At 42.1% G+C, this 26,563-nt stretch overlaps 1 protein-coding gene across 4 annotated transcripts; it reads right to left on the bottom strand.

The window, feature by feature from the left end:
* Nucleotides 1-1,833: 1,833 nt before the first annotated feature.
* On the bottom strand, nucleotides 1,834-25,943 carry PSKH1 (protein serine kinase H1). 4 transcript variants are annotated; one of them, XM_026672022.2, is made up of 4 exons: nucleotides 25,823-25,943; nucleotides 21,244-22,267; nucleotides 2,476-7,841; nucleotides 1,834-2,433 (listed from the first exon to the last, which is right to left on the bottom strand). In XM_026672022.2, exons 2-3 carry the CDS (start codon nucleotides 22,162-22,164, stop codon nucleotides 7,524-7,526), a joined length of 1,239 nt encoding a protein of 412 aa, XP_026527807.1. In that variant the 5' UTR covers nucleotides 22,165-22,267; nucleotides 25,823-25,943; the 3' UTR covers nucleotides 1,834-2,433; nucleotides 2,476-7,523. The 4 variants fall into 4 exon arrangements, with proteins under 4 accessions (XP_026527807.1, XP_087827702.1, XP_087827703.1 ...); XM_087971576.1 differs by having other exon boundaries at nucleotides 2,466-7,841; nucleotides 25,407-25,919; XM_087971577.1 differs by having other exon boundaries at nucleotides 2,472-7,841; nucleotides 25,407-25,919.
* Between the last annotated feature and the right edge of the window lie 620 nt (nucleotides 25,944-26,563).

Below are 26,563 nucleotides of genomic sequence, written 5' to 3'. Positions count from 1 at the left end.
CTTTGCTTCCTGCAAAGTTTTCGTCATCTTGGCCTGTCCTTTATACCTTATGGGAGGGGCAATCACCTCCCAGCCTTACTCTCGAGTTGGTCCTTTTATTTCAGCTGCTTTCGCCTTCTAGCAGCTCTGCGCATATGCATACTGGGAACAGGCTCCCCTGGGTCCTCTGCCTCGCTGCTGCCATACTCCAAAAGCTCCGGAGGCAGCACCCCACTCCCAGATGATCCTGGCCCCATCTCTGCATTGGATGCAGGACCCTCATCCGAATCCTCTCCAGACTTCCAGACTGGTCCCCATTCTTCCCCACTGTCCGATTCCACTGCCGTCTGCACAGGCTGCCGGTGAACCACAACATTGCCTATTCCATTCTCCCTGGGCCTGTGGATACGCCTTGCGAAGATTTAGTGAGCTATCTCCTCTCCAGCCTCTCTGCCGCAATTTCTTTGCCTGTTCTTGGCACTCCAAAAGCAGAGCGGTGAGAGGAGGATGTTCACGCCCTGCTTAACAACTCTGTCTCTGACTTCTGAAATGGTGGGCAGCTTCTGTGAGTCTCCCCCCCCCCAAAGCTTCCAGTCTTGCCAACGGGAGGCTTTGGGGCAGTGAAGTCGCGTTGCTTTGAAGCGTCCCATCAGCTTGCAAACACTTTGGCCGAGACTGGAAGCTTCTGGGGGGCTGTGATCTCACACAACTTCAGACACCCATTCTCTGCAAAAGCGGAGAAGCCGAGCAGGGCGCCCTTGTCCCCTCTCTCCCTCTGCTCTCACCGCTGTGCTTTTGGAGCGCCTGGGAGGAGGCAAAGAAACCGCAGCAGACAGGGTGGAGACAGTTCACAAGATCTTTGCCGATGCGGCAAGAGGGGCGGGGAAAGCAACTGTGGGGAGCGTAAGGTATCTCAGTGGGTCAAGGGAGGACTTGGGTGGCCTTAAGCAAGTGGTCTATTCCATCACTAGCCCTCCACCCCACCCATTGGCCTTCCCTACCCTGAGATGCCTCATGTGCACTTAACAACCCAAGCATTCGATTAGCAAATGTGTGGGAAAAGGCAGGGAGTTTTCACATTCATTTTACGTGATTCATTCCAATGACTCCTCAGGTTACAAATGTAAGTGGCAGACTCCATTACATTCGTAACTCGAGGACTACCAATAGTAACTTTCTTCAAGAGTCCATACCAGAATTCTGGAGCTAATTCCAGCTGTTTAATTTAAACTATTTTTTTTAAAAAAAACATAGTCACGGTTTAGACTCTGACTGAAAATCTCCCATTGTGCTTTGGCATCTCTAAGCTTTTGGTAAAATAGCTCCACATATAAGCTATTTTGTCCCTATTTTGTCATGCTTTAAGTATTTGATTGGACATCAAAACGTTAAACCACTGCAAATATGGAAAACGGGAGACAATTTCAGAAGTGGTGTCCCATCTCACAGGATTTGATAAAACATACCTCAATGTCTATTAAAATATATATATAAGCCAGTAGCAGTTCCAGCCTTTTCTCTTTCAAGGTTTGATAGATGGGGAAAATTATTGAATACAGGAATGCATATTATCTACAATCATTTTCAAACAATTGTTTTTATCCTCATCCATTAATTTGAGTTCAGAAATGCAGGTCCTCACCTGAAAAAAAAACTGCATTTAATTAGAGCAGGGCCCCCCCAAACCTGGCAACTTTAAGACTTGTGGACTTCAACTCCCAGAATTCCTCAGCCAGCATAGTTTAGCTGAGGAATTCTGGGAGTTGAAGTCCACAAGTCTTAAAGTTGCCAAGTTTGGAGACCATGTATTACAACCATACCCCACCAGAACAAAAACAACAACCCACCACTCTATGAGGATCAACGTTTTACTGAATAAAAGGTTACAGTTCCAAAATTTAAGAACAGACTGAATACACAAAATAAATAATTCCATACACTAATTTCAACATTACAGGTTAACTGTCATGCATCAAATCACCCTCTAAAAAAGTAGAGATTCCATTGTGTAAAAAATAAAAAATTCCCAAAGGCACCAAAGACAACAATCACAGATATGAATACTTTGGGGGGGGGGGGGGGGGGGAAGGAAGTGAAAATTGCTGACCTATGAAAAAGAGGTTATTTTTGACAAATTGGATGTTATAGCGATGGGAAGAAGAATCCATGAAGACGGACATAAGTTGCTTAATTCCTACCTTGGAGGACTTCCAAGGGATACTGTAATGCAGGGCTATCCAACCTTGACAACTTTTAAGATCTGTGGACTTCAACTTCCAGAATTCCATGCTGGCTGGGGAATTCTGGGAGTTGAAGTCTACAAACTTGCAGAGGTTGCACATCCCTGCTGTAGTGCCAAAAGTGACATTTTCGTAGCAAGCCAGATATTGGCAGGAAGGCACAAAGATATAGTTGGGGACTGCTGGAGTACGGAATATTTGGAAAGAATCTTCTCTCCCAATACACACACACACACACACACACACACACACACACACACACACACACACACACACAACCTCAGTATCGTGCAGCTGCTAAGAGGCATGTTAAGACACGCTATCTGTACACAGAATTCCAGGACAGGCCTCGACTTTAATGGTCACAATCAAGACCTAAATTTCTGTGGATAAATGAGTTGTGCCCGGTTTCACACTCCTGGTTGCCGCAGTTGTTAAGCGAACCGCTGCAATTGTTCAGTGGGTCCGTGAAGGGAATCCGGCTTTCCCCATTGATTTTGCTGATAGAAAGCCAGCTGGGAAGGTCACAAATGGTGAGGCTGTGGGGACAGCGCAACTGCCATAAATACATGCCGGTTGCCAAGTGCCTGGATTTTGATCACATCGCCATGGGGATGCTGCAACTTCAGGGTGAAAAATGGTCACAGGTCATCCTTTTCAGAGGCTGTTCCAACTTCAAACCGCCACTAAACAAATAGTTGTGAGTCAGGGACTACTTGTAAGCACCAGTACCATGGACAGCTACTGTCCATCTAGGATTTCGGTGAATCTATAGGACTTCCTCCCTAAAATAAATGGTTTGGATAAAGATGGTTTGCTGAACCAAACCAAGAAAAATTAAAAGCAGGGAAAGCAACAGACCTTTTTCTAACCCAGAGGTCTCCAAACACGGCAACTTTAAGACTTGTGGACTTCAACTCCCAGAATACTCCAGCCAGCTGGGAGTTGAAGTGCACAAGTCTTAAAGTTGCCAAGTTTGGGGACCCCTGCTCTAACCCATCCAAGGGAAAATCTCCTATTTTTTTGTATTATTTCTGCTTCCATGACATCAGATGGAGCCCAGACACCCAGTAGTTCAAAAATTGTCACTGAGATTTGTAATGGTTTTTCCCCTCCTTTGAACAAAGGAGTCCCTTGTGTTACATCAGACTTCCTTTGACACGCAGAGTTTCAAAAGCTATTTGTAACACAACACGGAGAAAAAGAGAACTAGTCTGGACTTACTAACTGCATCATCAGCAAAGTGGTTCTTTGGACTGTGAACTCATTGTGAGTGCTAGGTTTCCAAGAACAATGACTTGAGTAGTTTAAATAAGGCACTAAACTGGCAAAATGGCATTTATATCCATCTTGAGATAAAGGCAACTTTTTGAAAGTATTGGCAAAATTACCGGTGTGGATTTATGCATCTGATCCCATTCCCAAATGTGTTTTCTTTAAGTTCTCCAGCTGCTGAATTCTATTTACAAAAAACCTCAGAAGAACACAAGACTACTTTAATTCCATCTTTACCCCCTTATTTGCTCATCAAAGCTGAAACTTCCACACATAACAATCCTGGTCATTTATGTGATAAACATTTAAAGGCCAATCTAGGCATTATGGCAGACATAGAAGGACTGCTTAAAATGATCTCCTGTCATATCCTCTCCACCAGTCGTAGGAAATCCATGTTGGGCTAGTAAGCGGAGGACAATTGTGCTCCTCATTGGGAAGGGAATATCTTGCTGGCAATAATTTCATGAGAGATGCAGCTCTGACGGGTTTGTGAATCACTGTACGGTCACAATAACATTTCCACATTTTAATTCTCTTCCACTGGAGAATAAAAGTCATTAAAAAGCCAGAAGGGTTAAAGCGTTGTCTTGTGAACTCATTGGACACGTTGGGAAACACTGGAACTTGTGTTTCATATGAAATGATGGGAAATGTTGAAACATGTGACTCATAGGAAATACAAAATTATCGGGACAAGATAAAGTGCAAGAGAGTTCCTGGATTAAAAAAAAGGTAGGCAGTTTAAAGGTAGACAATAAGAATGCCTGATAAAAGCTAAATATCCTGACACTGTGGAATACATAGATGCTTGGCTCCAGACAGCTTTCTTTTAATCACTCCCCTAGAAAAAAATCTTATGCTTCTTCCTACTTGGCAGTAATTCGATGACACCTCTTACTGCCAACCCTTGGGTATGCGTGGCTGTAGTCCAATGAGCCCTTAGAAAGCGACAGGAAGAGACTGGCACTAAAAGGACCCACGGATGCTCAAATACAAGACATTAAAAAAAAAGAATATATTTCTGACGGCAAAATGAGGGCCAGAAGTGACTTCTAATGTATAGCACACTTAGGTCTTCAGAATGTAATCCCAACTTTGCATTCTTTCTCCACGTCACAGATGGATTTCAAATTAATCGTACTTTTTAACACAGTATTGCTAAGTTCCAGTATATTTACAACATTTAGTATTTCCAAGAGTGAGAAAAGGGGTCATTGGTACTGGGCACCACCTAATCTCAAGATCAGGAGAATATTCAATGGTCGTTATGGCGTACGTATCATAAATCAACTTAGCAGCTCAACACCAACATGAATTGGAAGAAGCATGGATTAAGAGTTACGCTGCATCCAGGATAAACATAACTTTCCTGTCTTAGAAATTATGGCGTGCATTTTAAAAACAGGAACTCCACTTTGTGAATGATTTGCTTATAATTATAGAAGGGCCAGGAGGCCATCCTCCACGGAGGTTTCTCACCTCTATGCTTAGAATGATAGTACTGATCTCCATGGACAACTAAGGGGTCAAAAACAGCGCCTCTCTCCGGAATTGGCGTCTTATCCAAAAGGAATGGAGCAAAGAAGAGTTAAAGAAATCTCTACCCCAGACCTAAGAATATTCTGAAGAGTCAAGTAAATACCGCCAAGGCCAATGTCCATGGAGATTCTCAGTCTTCCAGGTCAGGGTTGCCCCAAAGGTGCTTTTTCAAGAGGCAACTGGACAAAGAAAGTCCAGTTGCCTCTTGAAAAAGCACCTTTAATGCAAAAGCCGATGGGAAATTTGGTATGGCCCAACAGCTATCAAAATATGAATTAAGGTATGCCAATTCTGGTACAGGAAATAACGACAGGATATCATGTCAAGCATTAACAGGCCTTTGCATTAATTGATCCGACAGGCAAGTGTATCCTGAGCCACTAGATGGCGCCCTGGCCTGAGAAACCAATTCTACATGTGGTGTGCTTGGTACAGGAGTAGAGATAAATCGAAAGTAGAATAATGCATGCTCAAGTGAATGTAAAAATTAAGCTGCAGGGATACCTCTAGTCTAGAATCATCACTGGCTGGAGTAAAACTTATCTTTAGGCTCATAACACTCATAAAATTCAGCGGCATTTAACTGCCCAACATGATAAAACCTCTTGAGTATCAAGACTGAAGAAATGCTAAACTTTAAACTGCCGGATAATTATTGTTAAAGACATGTGCATTTGTTCTGAGAAAGTTACATTGTTAACCAGGATCTGCCAGAGGGTATAAGGAGTTGGTTGCTGATAAAAAGGCACTTTTTAGCTGTCTTGGCCACAATTCCAACCTGGAAAAAAAAATGACGGAAAAAGATCAGGAGGACTAGCTCAACTAAATAGGAATTGGGCTGATGTAGAGAATTAAAAACATCTCTGGGTGGTTATTTTCAAAGCTAGGATCAATGACTGGGAAACTCCAGACGGTCTTTTGACCAGCTTTCGCTTCCCACGGGAGTCTTCCTATCCCGCAGAATGAGGTAGCAGACTTCACTGGACCCCTCCACCATGCATGCAGGGGGGGGTGGCACTTTGAATCCATTCCCACGTTCGGCTAATCTTCTCTTTGCTAATAAAGGTTTAGTGCCTCTGAAGGTTCCTTCCTAATCTGTGCAGGGAGATGCATTTTTCTATATGGAGCCCTTAAAACCTGACTCTCCGCGCTGTTTGAAATTAAAGGATTAATGCCATCGTCAAAATTCCAACACTTCCTTTGGCTGTATATCAGGCTTAAACAAGGATAGAAGAATTCAACTCTCCTTCAAGTTGGTGAATGATTTTGAAGATGCATTTTGGTAATGTGCAAATCTTGTTATAATCATTTGCATTGCTTCACCTGACTTTTTAAAAAAACATGGCTGCGGCAGGATTATTGCTCTTGGTTTTGGACTCTGTTTGCAACTGCCCAAATTTTTTTTAACTGGGTTAATCCTTTGGGGGTCTCTGCAGTGTAGAATATTTGTGGATCTCATTAAACTACATAAGTTAACAATTCTAAGTTGTTTTCTCTGCACATTCTATAGGCAGACATAACAAACTTCAACCACAACCTTTGATGAGACCTTTCTACTGCTCATTCTGTCATTGTAATAGGACAATCTATAGCAGGGTGTGATGTTGGAAGACAAACTCATTAAGGTTCTTGCAGTCTCTGGGAATGTGGAATGCTGACCCACATCCTACAATTTTGGCAGACTTAGAATGATAACTGGGATTATAATTCATCCCAACATTAAGTGGAAAAACCAAAAAAAACAAACAAACTGAAGATCAAAGCAATGCCACAAAAGAGTAAGAGGCAAGAAGAACAAAGCTCATTCCAAGCCATTTCCAGTTAAATGTTGGCCCAGATCTAGAGAACATCCCCCTCTTCACACACACACACACACATTAAATGTTACCAGAAAAAAATGTTTAGCACAGTCCAAGAGGTCATGCTGGTAAAGAAAATTGACTGTCCCTTTCTGCACTCCTGGAAGTGCCTCGAGCTCCAGGTGATTCCAAATCTTAAGCAAGTGAAACCTAGTGTGTACTTCTGTACGTATCTAATGATTATTAATTTAATCAAGCTTATTTCCAGGTAAGTGGGCAGAGGTTTGCCTTCTAAATCTCTCAACCATCAGACACTGTGCCAACAACAATTGACTTTCGTCATTAAATAAGCAGTGGTAGCCAGGATTTTAAACTGAGGAAGCATTTTCTCTTCCGTGTGTTTCCAGTATTTCAGACCATCAGCTCAGGACTTGATCCAGGGAGGACCCCAAAAGGACTTTCCTCGTTTCCCAACCACGGCAGAGATACTGTACTGACCCTGCCCAGGTAGGGCATTTCCCCAAAGGCATCCATGTCCCCAAATCTCCATTTCTTTCAAAAGAGAAAGACAGACACAGAGACTGAACTTTCAGAGAAGAAATAAGGCAGCTGTGCCCTTAATGGGCACTCTGCACCATGCGCCCCAGGGACAGGAAAAAAGGAAGTGAGATCGTCTCTTGTTGAGCCGTCAGCCATTGTACTGTTGCTGATACCGCAAGTTCAGTTCTCGCAGTTCCCTCTCCCGCACGCGGCGGGACTTGTTGGATTTGGTGGAACGGCTGGAACGGGTAGACTGGGCTGATTTGGTGCTTTGGCAACGAGACGACGCCCTCTTGAGGAGGTTCTGAGAGATGGAGCGGTGCAGGTTCTTCATGGAAGAAGAGGCCGCCATGCTTACCACCCAGGGATGCTTCAAGGCTTGAAGTGCTGTCATCCGGTCGCCAGGATCCACAGTGAGCAGGTGGTCAATGAAATCTTTAGCGAGGTTGGACACACTGGGCCAGGGCTGAAAATGAAGGAGAAACAAAGGGATGGGGGGAAAACATTAATTGTGGTTTGAATGCAGCATTGCAGACTGATTCTGCCCACCGCCAACAGTTCGATCCTGACTGGCTCAAGCTTGACTCAGCCGGAATTCCATCTTTCCGAGGTCAGTAAAATGAGGACCCAGATTATTGGGGGCAATATGCTGACATTGTAAACAGCCTAAAGCAATATGGGTCAGTATATAAATCTAATTGCTGCTGCTATTAAAGTTGGCAATAAGCAAACCAATTTGTTTGTCTTTAAATGTGGCATTTTCTCCTTTGCACTTGCAAGCACCACATCATTTGCTCTATCTAAGAATTCCTTTGTCTATAGACTTCCAACTATGACTTACATTGGATTTTCCCTACCCAAATAATTCCCAGGTACAACCATTGCAAACTGTAGCTCCAAAAGTGGAGTAAAACATCAGTTGGGACTGGGAATGGGATTCTGGTTACACTGTAGTATCAATGGATATTCAATAACACCTGAATTAGAGGGTTAGACAGATTTTTTTAAAATATCTACCGTTGTCTGTCAGTGCTCCTTCCAGACAGAATTCACTAGCTAATTAGATGCAAATACAATTTATACTACTGGAGCTGAAAACTAGTTTGGTTTATTTATAGCACAAATTTGCTTCCAGCACCAGCAACGCCAAGAGGAAAAGGAGTACAAATCACCACCAGGCTACTGCAAATTCACATTTGCACAGACAGAACCCATGTAGAATCACAACTCTTATTTATCACTTGATTTACTATAACGGGTATCACAGTAATAATGTATTATGGGCATTATAATAATATCCAAAATAAGGATTTGTTTCATCTTCAATAATTGGTATTGCCTTCTATCTACAATAGAATTCCCTCTTCAGTAGTAATAAACAGTTATGCCTCTCTTCTTGATCTAGATTTTGAACCTAAATAGAACAACAACAAAAAGGAACATGTTTATAGTAAGAAATAGGTGTTAGGTGAGCTCACATACTGCTAAAATGTTAAATTTAAAAATGCTAATTATCACCATCAAATAATCAATGTTAATGTTTCAATGTTATTTTAACAATTTAACCAACCAGTATTATTTTAACCAAAATGTGAAGCAATTCCTTAATAGGGAAGTGGGACAGGCAGCAATAAATTATCGCCTCCAATCTGACAAGCGAGTCAGCATTACCAGCTCGGTTAAGGGGTGCTAAACAGGAACAAATTCTTAAACAACAAGGAATTGGATTTCTTATCCTTTCAATTACTCTGCCACCCTCAGAAATGGTAAGCAGAGTGCACCAGTAATTAGAAATCTCTTCTAGTCAGCAAACACAAATTGGTTTATTGATCTGTTTATCTTTCTGGAAGCTTCACCTGCTGTACAGTGTGTATCTTTGGCTTGATTTAATTAAGCTACCTTTCTGAAGGAAAGGAAAAAAAAAACCTATTAAGGTTAGAAGTGAAAGGAGCTTACTGGCTTCTTTGCCTACCGCCCATTAAAATGATAACTTTCATTTTCTATGATGAAATGAGAGGAACATGGCAAGCTGGCCGCAGAATCTCAATCTCATGAGTTTCATATTACTTCTTTGTGTTATTTTTTTTTTTTTTTAGCATTTGCTCAAGAAGAGTAACATTGCGTGCAATGTTAAAACCTGCATTTGAACTCAATTCTTGAATGTCACTTAAATGTGAAGCATGGAAAAAAGAAGACGATTGGTATGCAACAAGTTCATGGACAGGAAAGTGGGTGGGCTCATCTACCCCAATACTAATGATGCTTGGATAATCTAAAGCATAGAATTCAAAAATGTGCGAGGTATTGACATTCGTTTAGCCATCATTAAGGCTCTTTCACGGTCCGTTTTGGCTGGCAAAGTGTTGCAAGAGGCCGTCCAGACTGAAAACGGGCCATGCAGGGGCCATGGCTAGTCCCCCGTGCCCCGTTTCAGCTGCTAGGGGTACCATGGGCCAGTCCTTTGCTGTTTCCAGGCCAGCCCTGCAGGCCAGATTTAAGCACCCTGTAAACTGGATCTAGCCTGTGGGCCTTGAGTTTGACACCCCTGGCCTAGATCATACCACATGCCAAGACAATGGTTTTGGCTCCAAAAGCAGAACCACAGGTTATTCAAGGCCCATTTATCCTTGCCTAGCTAGGTGTAGTATGGCGCCTGGTAGTCAACCATGCAAAGGGTCACATCCGTTTTAGTCTGGAGCAGGTAAACCCGCAGGAAAAGAAATGTGCTACAGTGTTTGTATATTTGAGATACCTTAAAATTCCAATCAGCTGGAATTCCCATTCCAACCCCCAAAATTGACTTCTTTCTCCCTCTTTGTTGTTCCAAGCTCAACCAATAGAACAAGTAGGCAGCAACAGAGAACGAGCTGAATGGGACTCTGCAGGTAACTGCAGCAATAGACAAAATCCATAGCTGTTGCTGTAAACATCCAGAGCCTCATTAATGGGCTTTTGTGTGGAGATACTGCTCCAATAGCAAACCCAAGCACCAAGGACAGAAGAGGCTTGAAATTATTTTTCCTGGTGATTTATACCATGTTGGTCATTGTTCTTGATATTCATGCTTTGGTCAAAGCTTCATAGTGATTTCCTGAAGGGCTCTTTCCAGTCTTTTAAAAACAATGTCATGTATTCATTCGGTTATTCAAAATCACAAGCATGATATGCTGGAAATTGTAACCTCCATAACATCCCTAAATCCTTGGTTAATTCATTTCTATTTTACTCTTCCGCCTTTTTTCTGATTTCTTTTATATTATCTTTAAAATGCAAGGTTTTTGCCAATGGGTCTGAGGAACCCAGAATGGGATGAATGCCATCAGGTGGCTTCTCTGAGGGGTATGTGTGTGTGTGTATGCGTGTGTGTGTGTGTGTGTGAGAGAGAGAGAGAGAGAGACAGACAGACAGACAGACAGACAGAGTGGGGTTATTGTTTTTATTGTTGTATGTTGGGTTTTTATTTTTTGTAAGCAGACAAGAATCACTGTGAGTGAGTGGGCGACAAAACACAAATTTTCTAAATCAAAAAATAATTGTTAATTGTTTTGTTTCTCCTTGCCCTTTTAGTAGGAGGGGGGGAAAGTTCCATCACACCTATCAGAACTTTCTTTCAAGGTTTCAAAGATGTGGAAAATTAAAACTTCAGAGCAAGGTTTAAGGTTGGTTGAATACGGAAATCAGGAAGGATTTGCTTCTTTTGTGAACATCCCGGTTAGCTTTAACTCCTGCCCAGTCCTTCTCTGTCAACCTGATCCACTTCACATGATTGCTGTATGTGGGTAAAACTAGGAGGGCATGCATGCTGCCGTGGCTTTCTCACAACGGATAAGATATCCATGGGACCAGTGCTGCATATGTTTACAGTATCATAGGAAACAGAGTAAAGCTTCAAGAAATTGCTGCTTTATTTCAGTCTGAGTGGCTGGATATTTCAAGGAGTTGCAAGCATAGAATCAGGCTCTGAGGAAGCAGAGACTTAAATATATTGAGCTGACTGAAACAAGCAATATTCTTGTTCTGCACACCAGAGAAAAGAAATAAGTACTACTAAGTAACAGATTGCCCGTGAAATGGCTGTTGTCAGCAAAAGACTTTAGCAAGCTAAACAGTGAGAAATTGGGTGATGCACTGCCCAGAGCATTTTGAAGCCATAGCAGATATTTACAGGGGCTTCACAGGCACTATCTTCTAATCTAATGAGTCTTGTATCCATTTTGTCCGGCTCACATTTAACAATGCATATATTTGGCAATAAATAAATGACCGTGCTGTAGAGTAGCCATATTATACATCTAAAATTGCCACGACCATGTTAAGAAATAATCTATAGTACAACTCACTTGGCAGCATCATCCAGAATGGGTTTTTTTTTTTGTTAAATATTTGCCACCCTTATTGATCTGTGAATGTTTTAACAGCCAAACAAACCAAAATGAGTGTTTCACTTCTCCAACTGTATGTATTTAAAGGTGGGGGGAAGGGTATTTATTTAAGAAAATTTATACCGCCACCCAACTCACCCTCTGTAAATTCCATTAAAAATCTCATAAAAAACAATAAAGAGACATAACCCTCCTACCCCAACCCGATGACAACAATCAGTCAAACAAGCCACTTGAGGGGCTCCATCCCACTCTGGATTCCCCAGGCAAAACCAGGTCTTCCAGTCCTTGTGAAAGAGGGCCAAAGTTGGAGTCAATCTTATTTCTTTGGGGATGATGTTCCACAGGGAGGGAGCTACCACAGAGAAGGCTCTTCTTCTTGGTCTCACTAGAAGTATTTCCTTAGCGGAGGGGACGCAGGGCATTCCTTGACATTTCTACAACTAAATACATTTGTTTTTAAGACCCAATGCATCTAGCTGTTTCATTTTCTTGGTAACAAACTTTTGACAGAGCTACAGTAATCATCCATTTCCTACACAATGGAAGAACGTGCAGACATTTTCAACCTGGAATGTTTTCAAAATTCCTTTTCTCTTTTCCTGGAACTGAGAAGATAATAACTTGGATCAGTAAATAGAATTTTCCAGAGGCGAGTTTAAGTTGTAATGAGGTAGCTTTCAAATAGTTAGGTCCACCAAGCCAGACAAGGAGCTGGTTGCAAAATTAAAATACAGGTTGAAATTACATGTCTTCCCGTCTAAATCATGCTTGCCAAGTTATCCAACCCCAAAGGGGGTAAAGGAGATAATTTATAGGGAACTTCTTCGTTTGAGCTTTGGACACCCAGGTTAGAAGCTGGACGGCTTAAGAATTAAGCCGCTCTAGCAGAAAAAAAAAATTCAGCTTCTTTTTTCTAGCTACATTTGCTCCCCCCACCACCCCATTTCAGCCAGTCAGACATGGCAAAAGTGAATTAGCTGTAACCAATGTACAGACACTGGGCCCAGTTTACCATAAGTGGTTTATCCATGGCTAATGCCTAATTTGGGTTCTTTTATTGTAAAAATAGAATTTATCGCACTATGAAGTGATGAAGCTGAACGAATCCTTTAGTACTATTTATGATCAAATTTGTAACAACTTGGAACTTCCTTAGTCTTTGCTAACATCATTTTTCCAACAGCTACAAAATAACTTCCAAATCAGTCACCTGAAATATCTCAAAACATTGACTTCCTCTGTCGGGATGGAAGTTCAGTGCACTTGCTACGTAATCGGCAGGCTTGTGTCAATGCAAGTCATTCATCTTGCATTTACACAGCCCAGCTAGTGAATGCAGCAGCAGCAGGTGTTCCTAAGAACCAACAACCGGAAGCCTCCTCCGCACAATCAGCTACGTGCACCATTTTACCAATCGACACTGATCACTTGATTGAGTCAATTTTCAGGTTGCAGAAGAAGGCCGCCAATCCTCCAGAAAAGCACTTAAATAGTCCGAACGGCAAAAACGAAACCTTAATTGAGAAACATGTCTCTGAACCCAGCCCTGGCACTCTCCCAGTAAAGGGAGAGACGGAACAATTGACATCAGCTACATATACTGTGTAGACTGAAACCTATGTACCAAGTCTGGTGGATTGGGGGGGCAGGATAAAGAGATGCAAAAGACAGAGGCTGAACAAATGGTCAATATGCTGGAACAATCACAGGAAGAGAGAGAGAGAGAAAGAGAGGGAGGGAGGGAGGGAGGGAGGGAAGGAGGGAAGGGAGGAAGGAAGGAAGGAAGGAAGGAAGGCAAGCAAGGAAGGAAGGAAGGAAGGAAGGAAGGAAGCAAGGAAGGAAGGAAGGAAGAAGCAAGCAAGCAAGGAAGGGAAGAAAACAAGGAAGGAAGCAAGAAAGCAAGGAAGGAACAAAGGAAGGAAGGAAGGAAGGAAGGAAGGAAGGAAGGAAGGAAGGAAGGAAGGAAGGAAGGAAGGAAGGAAGCAAGGGAGGAAGCAAGGAAGGAACGAAGGAAGCAAGGGAGGAAGGAAGGAAGGAAGGAAGCAAGAAGGGAAGGAAGGAAGGAAGGGAGAAAGGAGGGAGGGTGGGGGGAGGGAGGGAAATCTATTTCTGTGGTTCAATATGCCACTTCAGGAACTCGTTTTTAAAAGATTCCTGTTTTCCCAAGAAATCATTGCCCAACACTGGAAAGGTAATGAAATGACTTTTGTCATCTTGCTCCAGTGCTTTTCGACAAGCAAACTTATTACAGACTTTATACAAATGAAAAAAGATAAAAGGTACTGGAAACAAATACATCAAAATATTCTCCAAATCCTAGACTTTGAACCGAAGCTACAATATTCTTACCAGCTAAAATTCCAGAAAACATAAGTGAAAAGTATCACATTTTGCAAAGATAAATGCTGAAAGCTGCACGAACAATTTGGCCCTATGGTTGGGGGAAAAAAAAAGAAACTGCGGACATTATCAGATGGGGAGACCAAATGTGAACATCCATTTGGGATTGTGTAAGGATTTCTGCCTTGGGTAGGGGGTTGGTCTAGAAGACCTTCAAAGTCCCTTCCAGCCCTGCATAAATTTTAAGAGACAATGTGTCGACCCTTTGAGAGAGCGAAGTTTAGGAAATAGGAAATGCCAGAAGTCTTGGATTGTGGACAAGGGTATTGTAATAGAATCCTGAAAGCCTGGTCACAGCCTCTCTAGACTTCAATTTATACCTAACACAATTAAGACAGAGTTGTTTCTTTTTCACACTTTCTACTTTCTCAGAATTCAAATCTCTTTTCTATAATGGCTGAGTATTCTCCTCTTCCTTCTCAGAGTCAAATCTGCATTCTGCCATACCACGACGTTACAAAAATTAATTAAGTAGAGAAATAATAAACACTTTTCTTGACAACATCCAGTCTGTGTCTATTTTTCCAGGTACATCAACCTGAATCTAAGCAGTTGAAAGCAAAAATAAATGAGTTTACTCCCAATTAAAGAATCTCTGTTTCTCATGGTCAATATGCAGCGGGCAAAATTCAACTCCACAAAAGTTATTAGCCCAAGTACATCCCTCTCCATCCTCATGGGAACATCTTGTGTACAAGGTTTCTGATTAACTACAGTATAGCCAAGGTTGCAGGCAAATAGGTCCGTGGCCATTTCAACTCTGAATGAGAGCAAATGCCAAATGAGTCTGTACTTCTGTGAACACTTCTGCCCACTGCATCAGGTCTGGCCACAGAGCTGAGGCAATCAGATCAGCACAAAAGGAAGCAAACTCTAGGTAGATTAGCTTGTCAGCTAGGCAGCTGCATTAAAGGCAGGGGGAAAGAGCAAAGAACAGGTGGGGGGAGAGAAAAGAGAGTTTCAGGGTGTGCATTTGTCAGACTGACCTCGGGGATGGAAGCATCTTATTTCAAGCTCTGTTCAATATTTCACGTTTTAAAAAAAATGAAATAAAAAGGCAAAACACTCCACCTTTTCAACAGGGCCCCTTGAGGTAACATGAAGCCTCACCATCACTGGCTCAATCTCTTTGCCAGGGATGCAAAAACACATTCCTTGGTAAATGGATTTCTCTTTTAAGAAAGGCTGGAACCGCTCTTAAGGTCCTCTTAAGGGTAGAATATTGTAGTCTCTTTTCCATCTAAGGTTTTCATGGATTTGTTTCTTCATTCTTGCACGCACTTGAAAATCAAACCCTCGGTGCTAAGTATCCGTATCACTAATGAGGGCTAGAAACCAAAGGCCTTACAACTCCTGTTGGACTCCCAACCTCCACCACACTGATTGCTGGCTTTTGCAAACTGGAGACCAACCAGACCTGCAAAGTCATTGTTTCTAAATACAGAATTAAAAGTATTTATTTAAGTACAGGGGGAGGGGCATTAGAACAGGTTAGAACAGGTAAGGACCAGATTTCACCCCATTCTCAACCATGAAATCTCAATAGGTGAATTTGGGCAGAGTGTCAGGGTTCCGGCGATTGCCCTAATTAAATCATGAGCCTGGAGCCAAGCTTCAAAAAAATTCAAAAGATTTATTAGGAGCAACATGCCAGCATTAACCTAAATGAAACCAACTCTGGCATACATAATTTACAGTCACCTATGACCCTGTTTCCCCCCCGTGTTCATGGGCTGGGTGTCTTCAACCATGTTCTCCAATGAAGGATTTTCGCAGGCAGAAGATCCGGTAGCCTAGCTACAATCTTTTTAAGATAAGGGTGGAATGCATAGGAATGTTTTACAAGTTGACACAGAGTTGTTGTTATTAATGTGAAATGAGAGACCACCATATAAGACAGCTTAGGCATCTAGAACAGAGGTGGGAATTATGGCCTCTTTATGAATTGTGGACTTCAACTCCCAGAATTCCTGAGCCAGCCACGCTGCTCAGGAATTCTGGGAGTTGAAGTCCACAAGTCATAAAAGGACCAGAGTTCTCCACCCCGATCTAGAAGAAAACTGGAATATTTTTTTTTAAAAAACCCTAATCCAGTCTCATAATTTAAGACTAAAGTTACCCAAAGGGCTTCAATTTATGTATGATGTCTAAGGCAGCCTTGGTTTCCTCGTGGTATTTAATATTTTCTACAAATTTTACATTTGTGTATTATAATACAGAGTAAGTCAATACTTCATCAGTGATGCACACAATAGTGTGTTCAAGGCAACATCTGCACCAAAACTTTCTGAAGTGTCTTCTGCGTTAAGGTGCATTAAACTTTGTATCAAGTGGAAGTGGTATTCATTAGAAATAAAAAGCTGCCTGTGAGTCACAATGCAACAGGGAGGGAAGGATGTTGGTGGACCATTTTCCCAGGCAAGCTGACAAGTGTAAATGATAAATTTAAGCCACTCTTCCAAAGCAGATGATGCATCCCCTGCCTTTTAAGTGATGGGGGAAAGTTTATAAATTGCATTTTGCTTTACTTTGTCTCTACCCTGAGAAACATTCCAGACAGGCTTTCTTCACTTTTCAGTTTTTAGGAATACAGAAAAAAACCAAATCCTGAATGAAAAGGAAAGGCTGGACCAGGGCATTTGCTTTATTTCGCCTTCTTCTAAACTTGATGCATTATCCACAGCATTTTCCTCTCAATATGATTATTAAATATCAGGCAAGGAACTGGCAACTTTTAATACAGGTAGTCCTCAACTTATGACCACAATTGAGCCCAAAACTTATGTTGCTGAGAAATGGGTTAAGTGAATTTGCTCTATTTTACGACTTTTCTCGCTACGTTTGTTAAGTGAATCACTGCAATTCCTAAATTAGTAACCTGGTTATTAAGTGAATCTGGTTTTCCCATTGACTTTGCTTATCAAAAGGTCACAAAAGGGGATCATATGATTCTGGGCCATGAGTCAGTTACTAAGCATCCAAATGTAAATCACGTGACCATGGGGATGCTGCAAAGGTCATAAGTGTGAAAATTGGTCGTAAGTCACTTTTTTCAGTGCTGTTGTAACTTCGAATGGTCACTAAATAAACTGTTGTAAGTCCAGGACTACCTGCATGCACAAATTCAATTTGTGTTCCGCCCGTGTGTTATAAAATATCTTAGCAATAAATGTTTCCGTTGCCTAGGTAGCATTTTTTCTTTCTGATCCCTGTCGAGGACTACTTGAAGTGATAGACAACGTCAGCCAATGAGTTTCGTATTTCCTGTGATTTGAAACCAGGCCTCTCTAACCCTAATAGTCTTGTAAAATACAGTGTCTTTCCAGAGATTTTTGGGCTGCATGCATGCTTGTCGACCAACTTTTGCTTTTGCAAGCGAGATTTTTGTGGGAGAAAGCAGGAGCACAGCTGCTAAAGTAAAGACAGACAAAACACAGCTAGAACCATAACAGTCACTGAGCTTCAACAGCAGCCTATGAGCAAGCACAGAGGAAATTTTAGGTTTGCAGGCATTAAAAAACAACTCATAATCACATTCTAATGAGAAAACCACACAATATTCAGTGTTAATTAGAAAAGAAAAATGTAAAATGAAATGCCTGAATAGAATGGACTATCTTGGGAGGAGGCACAAGAGCACTTCAGTTGGAACTGTGGAAATAACTGCAGACTGTTACTGAAGCTCCATCTGCACTTTCTAACATGTAGAATGTATTGAGCATATATTGAAAACATTTTGTGCAATTGTGATGACTGAAGCTGGGAAGGCTGGAAACTGACAACCTTAGACTACTAGATGTTATCAAAATAGGATGCAAGGCTGAGAAACAAGTGGCCAGAAGTCTATTACCATATAAAGATAGGAGAAAGAAACACAAATTTTAAAGAGGGCTCACGATTGTACAGCAGCTTATTGTCGTTAAGGGCTTCTTGTATACCTATCCAAGTTCCCAAACAAAGATTTATTGCTGAGCTTTGGGTGAAAATCTAAGGGGACAGTCCAAGTGTAAGTATAAAAACAAAAACTAGCTACTCAGACAGTTTGTGAAGATTAACAGCATCACGTCTGGCTATTCTGAGATGTGAAATACATGAAAATTTTAGTACATATTTAAAACATCTATATTAAAAAAATGTAAAACACAGGTGCCTTCTCCTCCCCGCTGGCCATTGCTTCCTGTGATGTGGCCCCATTTATAAATTAGTAAAAGATGCAGGTAGGTAATTTAGGGATACTTCTACCTTGAGGTTTTTATTATCAATCATCAGAGAGCAGAACAATAGGATATATCAAACCATTTGACTTCTCAGACACATCAGAAGGAGCTTTTTCTGCTGGGTATCCTGATTTTTAAAAAATATATATACAGCAAAACAAAGCCTTCTGCTTATTTAACTAAGCCCTGATAAAGCACAGAAGCTGCAGGGCGCAGGGAAAAACACAATTAGTTCCTAATAGATAAATTGAGCTGATCCTGCTCTGAGAAGCACTGTAATGCAGGACGCTAACATCATCAGAAGTGTTTGTAGTGTCTTTCCAAGCTGCATTAAACTTCCCTTCCTGGTCATCCACTGTATATCACCCAGGAGCCAAAGAATAATAATTAGAGCAGTTGAAGTCAGCAGAACCTGAATGAGTTATTAACATGGCCATTGATTGCTTAATAGCCTCTTGAAAATGGACCCTCCCTTCAAGAATGGAACCACATTAGGAAGACACCTGCTGCTGTACTGGCAGGCAGCAACTGCAATACAGCTAGTCCTCGACTTACAACAGACCATTTACTGACCATCTGAAGTTACAACTTATGACTGTTTTCATCCCCATGACCGTTGCAGCCTCCCCATGGTCATATGATTAAAATTTGGGTGCTTGGCAACTGACTCATATTTATGATGGTTGCAGTGTCCTTGGGCCATGTGGTCATCGTTTGCGACCGTCTGACAAGCAAAGTCAATGGGGAAGCCAGATTCATTTAACAACTTAACACCTGCTGTGATTCCCTTAGCAACGGTGGCAAGAATGTTTGTAAGATGGGGCAAAATTCACTAACCAACCGCCTCACTTAGCAGCAGAAATGTTCAGTTCAGTTGTGGCGGAAAGCCGAGGGCTACCTCTAGCTGGCGTCAGATTTTTCTTGTCAATCTACACTTCAATTTTCATTTCGCTGTCAACAGCCTCAGCAATTTTAGTGACAAATTTCAGCACAGCCTCAGTTTGGAAAAGGCACTTGTTCTGCACCAGTGGAAAAGGAGAAAGATCCCTGCTGCTGAAATACTTCTTTGACACAAGAGCTCAACCTCTTGAATTTTTTTCCTCATAAAAAGTGCATATGGAGATTCCCAGTCATCCAAGTCATGGTTGTCCCAAAGGTGTTTTTTCAAGAGGCAACTGGACTTTTTAGTTTTTTTTCTTTGAAGACATTTCAGCTGTAGAAGCTTCTTGGATGAGAAGCAAAGCATCTTCAAAGAAAAAAAGAGAAAGTCCAGTTGCCTCTTGAAATTCAAGCACCCTTGGGACAAGTGCATAGGAAGTTAACTCTGCAACACAAAATAGGAAAGATGCTGGGAACAAGCAAACAATAATCCTTTCAAAGAAATTAAATGTTATGCCTAATTTTATCTAGCACTAAGCCAGTATGTGGTATAGTCTACAGACAATTCTTTGAAAATATGGGAGAACACTTGAAGGATATTCATCCTTGCTAAGAGGAAGACTCTTAATAGATATTGTTTATCTTACTTCCATTCTTGGCTGATTATTATGAATTAAATAGGAATCATGTTTTGCCAACTGCTAAAAAAGTCAGTAACAAACCCTTTGTTTTAAATCATGTTTTGATTTAGAAACAAGAAATGTGGACAGCTAAATTAAGTTGTACATAATTCTTCTTCTGACTCTCAGGCCAGAAGAGAAGGAAATGGACAGTGCAGAAATCCGAGGCTCCACTTAGGTCTGCAAAGAGTCATGCACCAAAACTCTTTTTTTTGTTATTATGTGCAAATACAGGTAGTGGGAAAAGTCAGTTCTTGAATCTAAAAGAGACAAAGTCAATAATCAAACAGTTTTGACAGGACACTGTAGCTTTGTATTTTTGATATACATTTGATAGAATTGTGATTTAACTCTCATCAGAAGCATTTACAAATCAATGTACATTAATTCAAATTACCATACTCAAAAGGAAGGCTGGAGGTCATCTATAAAAGATGTCTGCATGACATAACCCAGGGACCTTCAAATTTGACAACTTTAAGACTTGTGGACTTCAACTCCCAGAATTCCTCCTCCAGTCATGTTAGCTCAGGAATTCTGGGAGTTGGAAGTCCACAAGTCTTAAACTTGCCAAGTTTGAAGACCCTTGACATAACCCAATAAAACATACATAGAGAAACAACAGGTCAAATGAAATACCGTGAAATTTGACCTATAGCACACCTGAAAGGCATCTCCCCCAGTCTCAGGCAAAATTTCAAGAATAAGATTAAAAAGTAGTATGTATCTGTGTATCACTGGTGGAGTATTAAGAACATTATACAGTTGCACTGTGCTAAAAGTTCCTTCTACCATTGCTATTTTGGTATTGTCACACTGCAGCACTTTGGGCCATTCCCTGACAACAGGCATATTCCTAGAAGAGACCCACTTTTCAGAGCAGAGCAATTCACAAAAAGCAGATTATCCCTCTTTGAGAAGTGATTCAAATATTGAAGACATCACTCTTTTGCTGTTCTTTTATTTCCTATAATTAGGTTTGATACTGGAAGAAATGCCTTTGCCCTGTAGCAGTGCGGGTGGAAAGATTCCCCTCGTTGCGATTGTGGTGTCGATATACAAACTGTTAAACATTATTGGGTATGATTGGCCACAATGTGCATTCCCTGATTCGCTAGATCTGCATGAAGCAACGCCAGATGTGATCGATTGTCTGGATAGCTGAACTGGACACCCAGCTATGAGGCCACTGCCACACTCCCGTAGATGTATTACTTATAATTATGTGGACTATGTATATACATTTACTTCTCTTCTGTCATGTTCTCATCACACACATCAATCATCATCATCATTCCTTTACTCACCTCCCCAGAGTAACTGTATTTCCCTTTCAGAATTTGCCGATACAAGCGGGTGCGGTTATCATCCTCAAAAGGCATAGTCCCACTGAGCAGGATGTACGAGATCACCCCGAGCGCCCACATGTCCACAGAGTTAGTGTAAGGCTTCCTGATCAAGATCTCTGGAGCAATGTACTCCGGGGTCCCACAGGTAGTCTTCATTAAGCAGTCGTCTCCTTTCTTCCGGGCACTCGCTAGCCCGAAATCGGTGATCATGATCTTAGAGTCCATACCTGGGTGATAATAGAGCAAGTTCTCTGGCTTCAAGTCTCTGTGAGTTATGCCCAACGTATGCAAGTATTTAACCCCATCCAACACCATCTGTAGCACTCGGGTGGCATCCCTTTCCGTGAAAGACCCTTTAGCAATAATACGGTCGAACAATTCGCCTCCGGTGGCCAGTTCCATCACCATGTAGACACGCTCCTGAGTCTCAAAGACTTCGATGAGTTGGATGATGTTGGTGTGCCGCACTCGGCGGAGCACGCACAGCTCCGATTCGCATACTTCTCTCCCCTCGCGGTATTTGGTCTCTATCAACTTGATTGCATAAGGCTGCTTGGTCGCTTTGTGCTCCACGCGTACCACCCGACTAAAGCTACCTCGGCCAATCAGAGCTTTGATGTCGTACTTGGCGGTCACTCTGGGATCAAATTTGGCACGGTACTTTGCCACTCTGTTCTTCCGGGGCTCCTGCTGCTCCACATACGGATTGGTGTGGCACGGAGGAGAAGGAATAGCAGACTTGATGGCATCTCCATCACCTTTGATGAAATGTTTATATATGTCAGTTTTATAAGCAGTGTAGGGCTCGACCTTTTTAACCAGATCCAAATGAACATCCTTGGGAGGCTCGGGAAGGATTTTACTAGTCCCACAGCCCATCACTGAATGGTACTAGTCATCCATCAAAATGCTCTCCCACGGTAGGTAGCACCACAGCAACCATGTCTGGAACAATCCCAACCATTGCAACATCCCAAAGAAGCTGAAAAGAAAGGAAAAACAGTCAGTGAGTTGGCTCAATTATTTTTTCCTGCATCTACAGCTTAATTCAAACATCAGGAACTTTTTAGAAATATCAAAAATGATGTAGTCAGAAAATATCCTGATTCTACAGCTAGAAAGCATTAAGGTTTCAGTGTTAATAATACCAGTCCTGAGAATTATTATGGTTTAGGATTAAAGCTGAAGTTGAGGAAGCCTCTCCTCCTTATAATAGTTTAGGACAGGGCGCTCCCAAACTCTTCAGCTCATCAAACCCTTCATGAAATTTCAAATTGTTCATGGACTCCAAACATTATATGAGAACAATTTAATAAATACCACTTTAACTAATAGAATAATAACAGTGGATAATCTCATCAACCCTTGGGGGTCAATATTAAACATTTGGGGGGGACCCTGGTTTAGGAAGAGGATTGAAACTTATGTTCTACATAGACAGGTTATTAGTTTAGAAAATTTTAGTTTTTAGATTGGAGAGTTAATGTCTCGGAGTGATTGATATCATGGATACTTTCTGGGTGCTTGACATTAACATTAAAATTTTCTGAATTTTATACACATATGCAATCATACATAATAAACTTTTCAATCTTTCAGAGTAACCATACATATTTCAGCTATTCGCAGACAGAAACAAAATCTGGAAAACTGAAAGATAACCCCATCTTTTGAAAATGGCAGAATAAGTACAATTTTATAAGCCTATCAAAAAGAAATGCAATACAGGTAGTCCTTGACTTATGACCACAATTGGGATTGGAATTTCCATTCTAAGTCATTGTGAAGCTGAATCAGGCCCAATTTTATGACAATTTTTATAGTGGCTGTTAAGCAGATCCTGCTTCCCCAATGGGTCTTTAGCAAAAAAGGTGCAAATTGCAATCATATGACTGCAGACCACAGCACAAATAAGAGCTGGCTGCCAAGCGCCCAAATTGCAATCATATGACTCTGGGGATGATACAATGGTCGTAATTACAAGTACTAGTCCTAAGTCATTTTTCCTAAGGCCATTATAACTTTGAACTGTTGTTAAACAAATGGACATTATGACATAGACTTCCCATATTCGAAAGCAAGCAGCTTTAGAAATTCAGGGTTAAAAGATTAATACATAATCCTAAAGCCATTTCTTTAAAGCCAAACCCCACATACTGGATTAGAATGATCGTTCAGGCTCAGGAAACAGATAGCAATCAAATTTTGTACTGGATCGAAAAAAGGTAGGAGACGTCTGTTTTAGAACATTTATGTCCCTTTCTTATTTGCTCAAAAATTCTTCATCTGCCTGTCAGCCCAAGCTATGCTTGATTAGTCCTAGAACCTAAATCCATCTTTGCACAACGCACTGAGCTGCGGTTACCTTATTTTATCCAATGAAACACATGTTAAAAGAGTTTCACAAGTCACCTTTAACCACAAACTAATGGCACACACTGGATCAAGTATCACACGCACAGCTAAAACACGGTAGACGAAGAGTGCCATATACCCAAGGACAGACCTGACTTAACATTTCAAAAGTTAATCCATTTTAAAGAGAGAGAGCAAGGCTTAACAACGAGAAACATATTTCACCTGAAAGTTCAATTCTAAACCAGCGTTTCCTCAACTTGTGGAACCTGAAGAGGTGTGGACTTTAACTCCCAGAACTCCCCGGCCAGCAATAATACAAGGCTGGATACAATACTACTACTACGATTACACTGGGACTTCAGAATCCAGACAGACAGGCACCTGCTACATAACACCCCGGACTTAACAGGTGTCAGTGAGAAAGACAAAAAAGTATGGCAGTGTCTGGAGACAGCAGAAGAGAAAAGAAAGAACTGGAGAAGATAACAAAATACAAAGATCTACAAATAGAAATAGAATGACTATAGCATTGGCAAGCAAGGGTAGTACCAATAGTAATAGGAGCCTTGGGTAGAGTCCCAAAACAACTGGAGCACCACTTGAACACCATAGGCATTGACAAATTTGCCCTCAGTCAATTGCAGAAGGCAGCTTTACTTGGAACAGTTTCCATCCTGCGGCGACATCTGTAACCCCATCAAACATCCAGATTTGCCTATCCCAGGTCCTTGGTAAGGATTCAATAGGTAGACAGAAATGCCAAACCCAGTCTGAACATCTGGCTGACTGTATGATTAATAATGACAATAATAATAGTAGTAGTAGTAGTACAAGGTTGGATACAATAATACAAGAATGGAATGCACTACCTGACTGTGGTTGCTTCCCCAAACACTTTAATCTTAGATTGTCTACTGTTGACCTCACCCCCATTCCTAAGAGGTCTGTAAGGAATGTGCATAAGCGCACCAACATGCCTACCCTCCCTGTCCTAATGTCTTCCTTTTATTCGTACCCATTTCATGTAATCATAATCATGTTCTAATTATATCTGTTAACCAGGGGTGGGATTCTACCAGTTCGCACCTATTCGCTAGAACCGGTTGTTAACATTCTAAGCAGTTCGGAGAACCGGTTGTTAGAAGAAATGACTGGCCTAATCCTGTAAGGAAAGCAGGAAGGAAACATTCTGGTGTTGCTTACAGAAACTGCCTCTCCGTTAACCTTATTACATTCTTGGCAGGACTAGACTTCCTGTCTCAGGAATGGAGTTTTTTTTTCTCCCTCCTTTGCTGGTACTTTGCTTGTGTGGAGTGACCATTTAAAGTTACAATGGCACTGAAAAAAATGACTTAGGACCATTTTTCACACTCACGACTGTTGCAGCATCTCCACAGTCATGAGAGGCCAGGTGAGGAGATGCGTGCCTCGATGTGAGTGATGTTGAGTTGGCCACGCCCAGCCAATAACAGGACCACCTAAGCCACGCCCACTACCTAAGCCACGCCCACAGAACCGGTTGTTAAAAATTTTGAATCCCACCCCTGCTGTTAACACAAATACATAAATAAAATAAAGTAAATAAAGACTCTGGTAACAGGGGATGTGAAAGGGTTTGTAAAGTTTAAAAGACCAGGCTGGATGAAAGGGGAGTGGGGGGGGGGCTGCCTATTACTAAATTATAGGATTTGTATATCTTTTTTTTAAAAAAAGCTAAATCTAGTCTTCCTTCCACCCCCAGCGGGGACCCACCCGCTCCTCACCTTCCTCCTTCAACGATATTTCCTCTCCTGCCTCCTGAAGTGCTTCCTTCCCAGATGGGCCGGGATAACACAGGCCAGCTGGGAATTATGGGTCCCGGGTTCTCAAACAACAACGGGTGGGGGGCAACCAGCTGTCAAGAACGGGGCGCTGCGTTTCCCAGACCGCTCGCTTGCCTGCCGTGGAAAAACTCTGCCCGGGGGATAAGACGGCCGGAGGGAGGCCCAGATTCGCTCCCAGGTGTGGTCGGGGTGGGGACCGAAAACGGGCCTGGCAGGCGGACCAGGTGGGAAACAAGCGCAGGCCCCGGAGGACCCAGGCGGCCAAGACCTTCCAGCCCAGCCCCGTCGAGGCCGGGCAAAAGAAGGAGGAGCGGGGCGAGGGCCGGAACTCGCCGGGCAGCCCCGAACGGACTCACCTCAGCCCGCGGCCGGGAGGGCGCCGGGTCCAACCCAAGCCCACAGGGGGTTCTGGTTTGGCGCTGGCGTCATGGCGTCATCAAAGCGCGCGCGCGTGCTCGGGAACCCAACGCTAGGTACGAGGGGGAGGCCGCTTTCCTCTGCTGTGATTGGACGAGCCGAGCCGGGGGCGGGACTTTCCCTGGTCTTTACAAGAGAGAGGGAGGGGGAGAGAGGAAGGAATAGATGGCGACGGTTGCTAGGGAAACTTAAGCCCCGCCTGTAGAGGGCTGTCATTCTCTTTGCCCTGCCTATCTGTCTGCAAATGGGTTTCTGCATCGTTTGATGAACGTTTGTTTAAAACGCCTTTTGGAAAACCTGATTCTGCTCCCCTTTTAAAAGAAACCTTGCAATTTTAGAATGAGGGGATGCACGCGTTTTATCTGTCAATAGTGGTGTTCCCAAGGCAGTGTTCTAGGACCAACTCTCTTCATACTCTACATAAACGACCTCTGTGATCATATTAAGAGCAATTGCGTTCTCTTCGCTGATGATGTAAAGCTGTTCAATACTACAGACAATACTGCTACCCTACAAAAGATCTTGACTATGTATCAGAGTGGTCAAACAAATGGCAACTTCAAATCTCAACAAATAAATGCTCTGTCTTACATATTGGCAAAAAATCAGAAAATAAAATACAAGCTGAATAGTCAAGATCTTGTTGATGACCCAAGCTCTGTAAAGGACCTTGGAATACT

Source organism: Notechis scutatus, chromosome 9 (assembly GCF_049901735.1).
Source record: "Notechis scutatus isolate UNSWTSFEM ecotype Mainland chromosome 9, rNotScu1.2, whole genome shotgun sequence".
NCBI classification, from domain to species: Eukaryota; Metazoa; Chordata; class Lepidosauria; order Squamata; family Elapidae; genus Notechis; species Notechis scutatus.
Note: the sequence above shows the minus strand (reverse complement) of the source record. Positions and strands in the feature narration are given on the sequence as shown.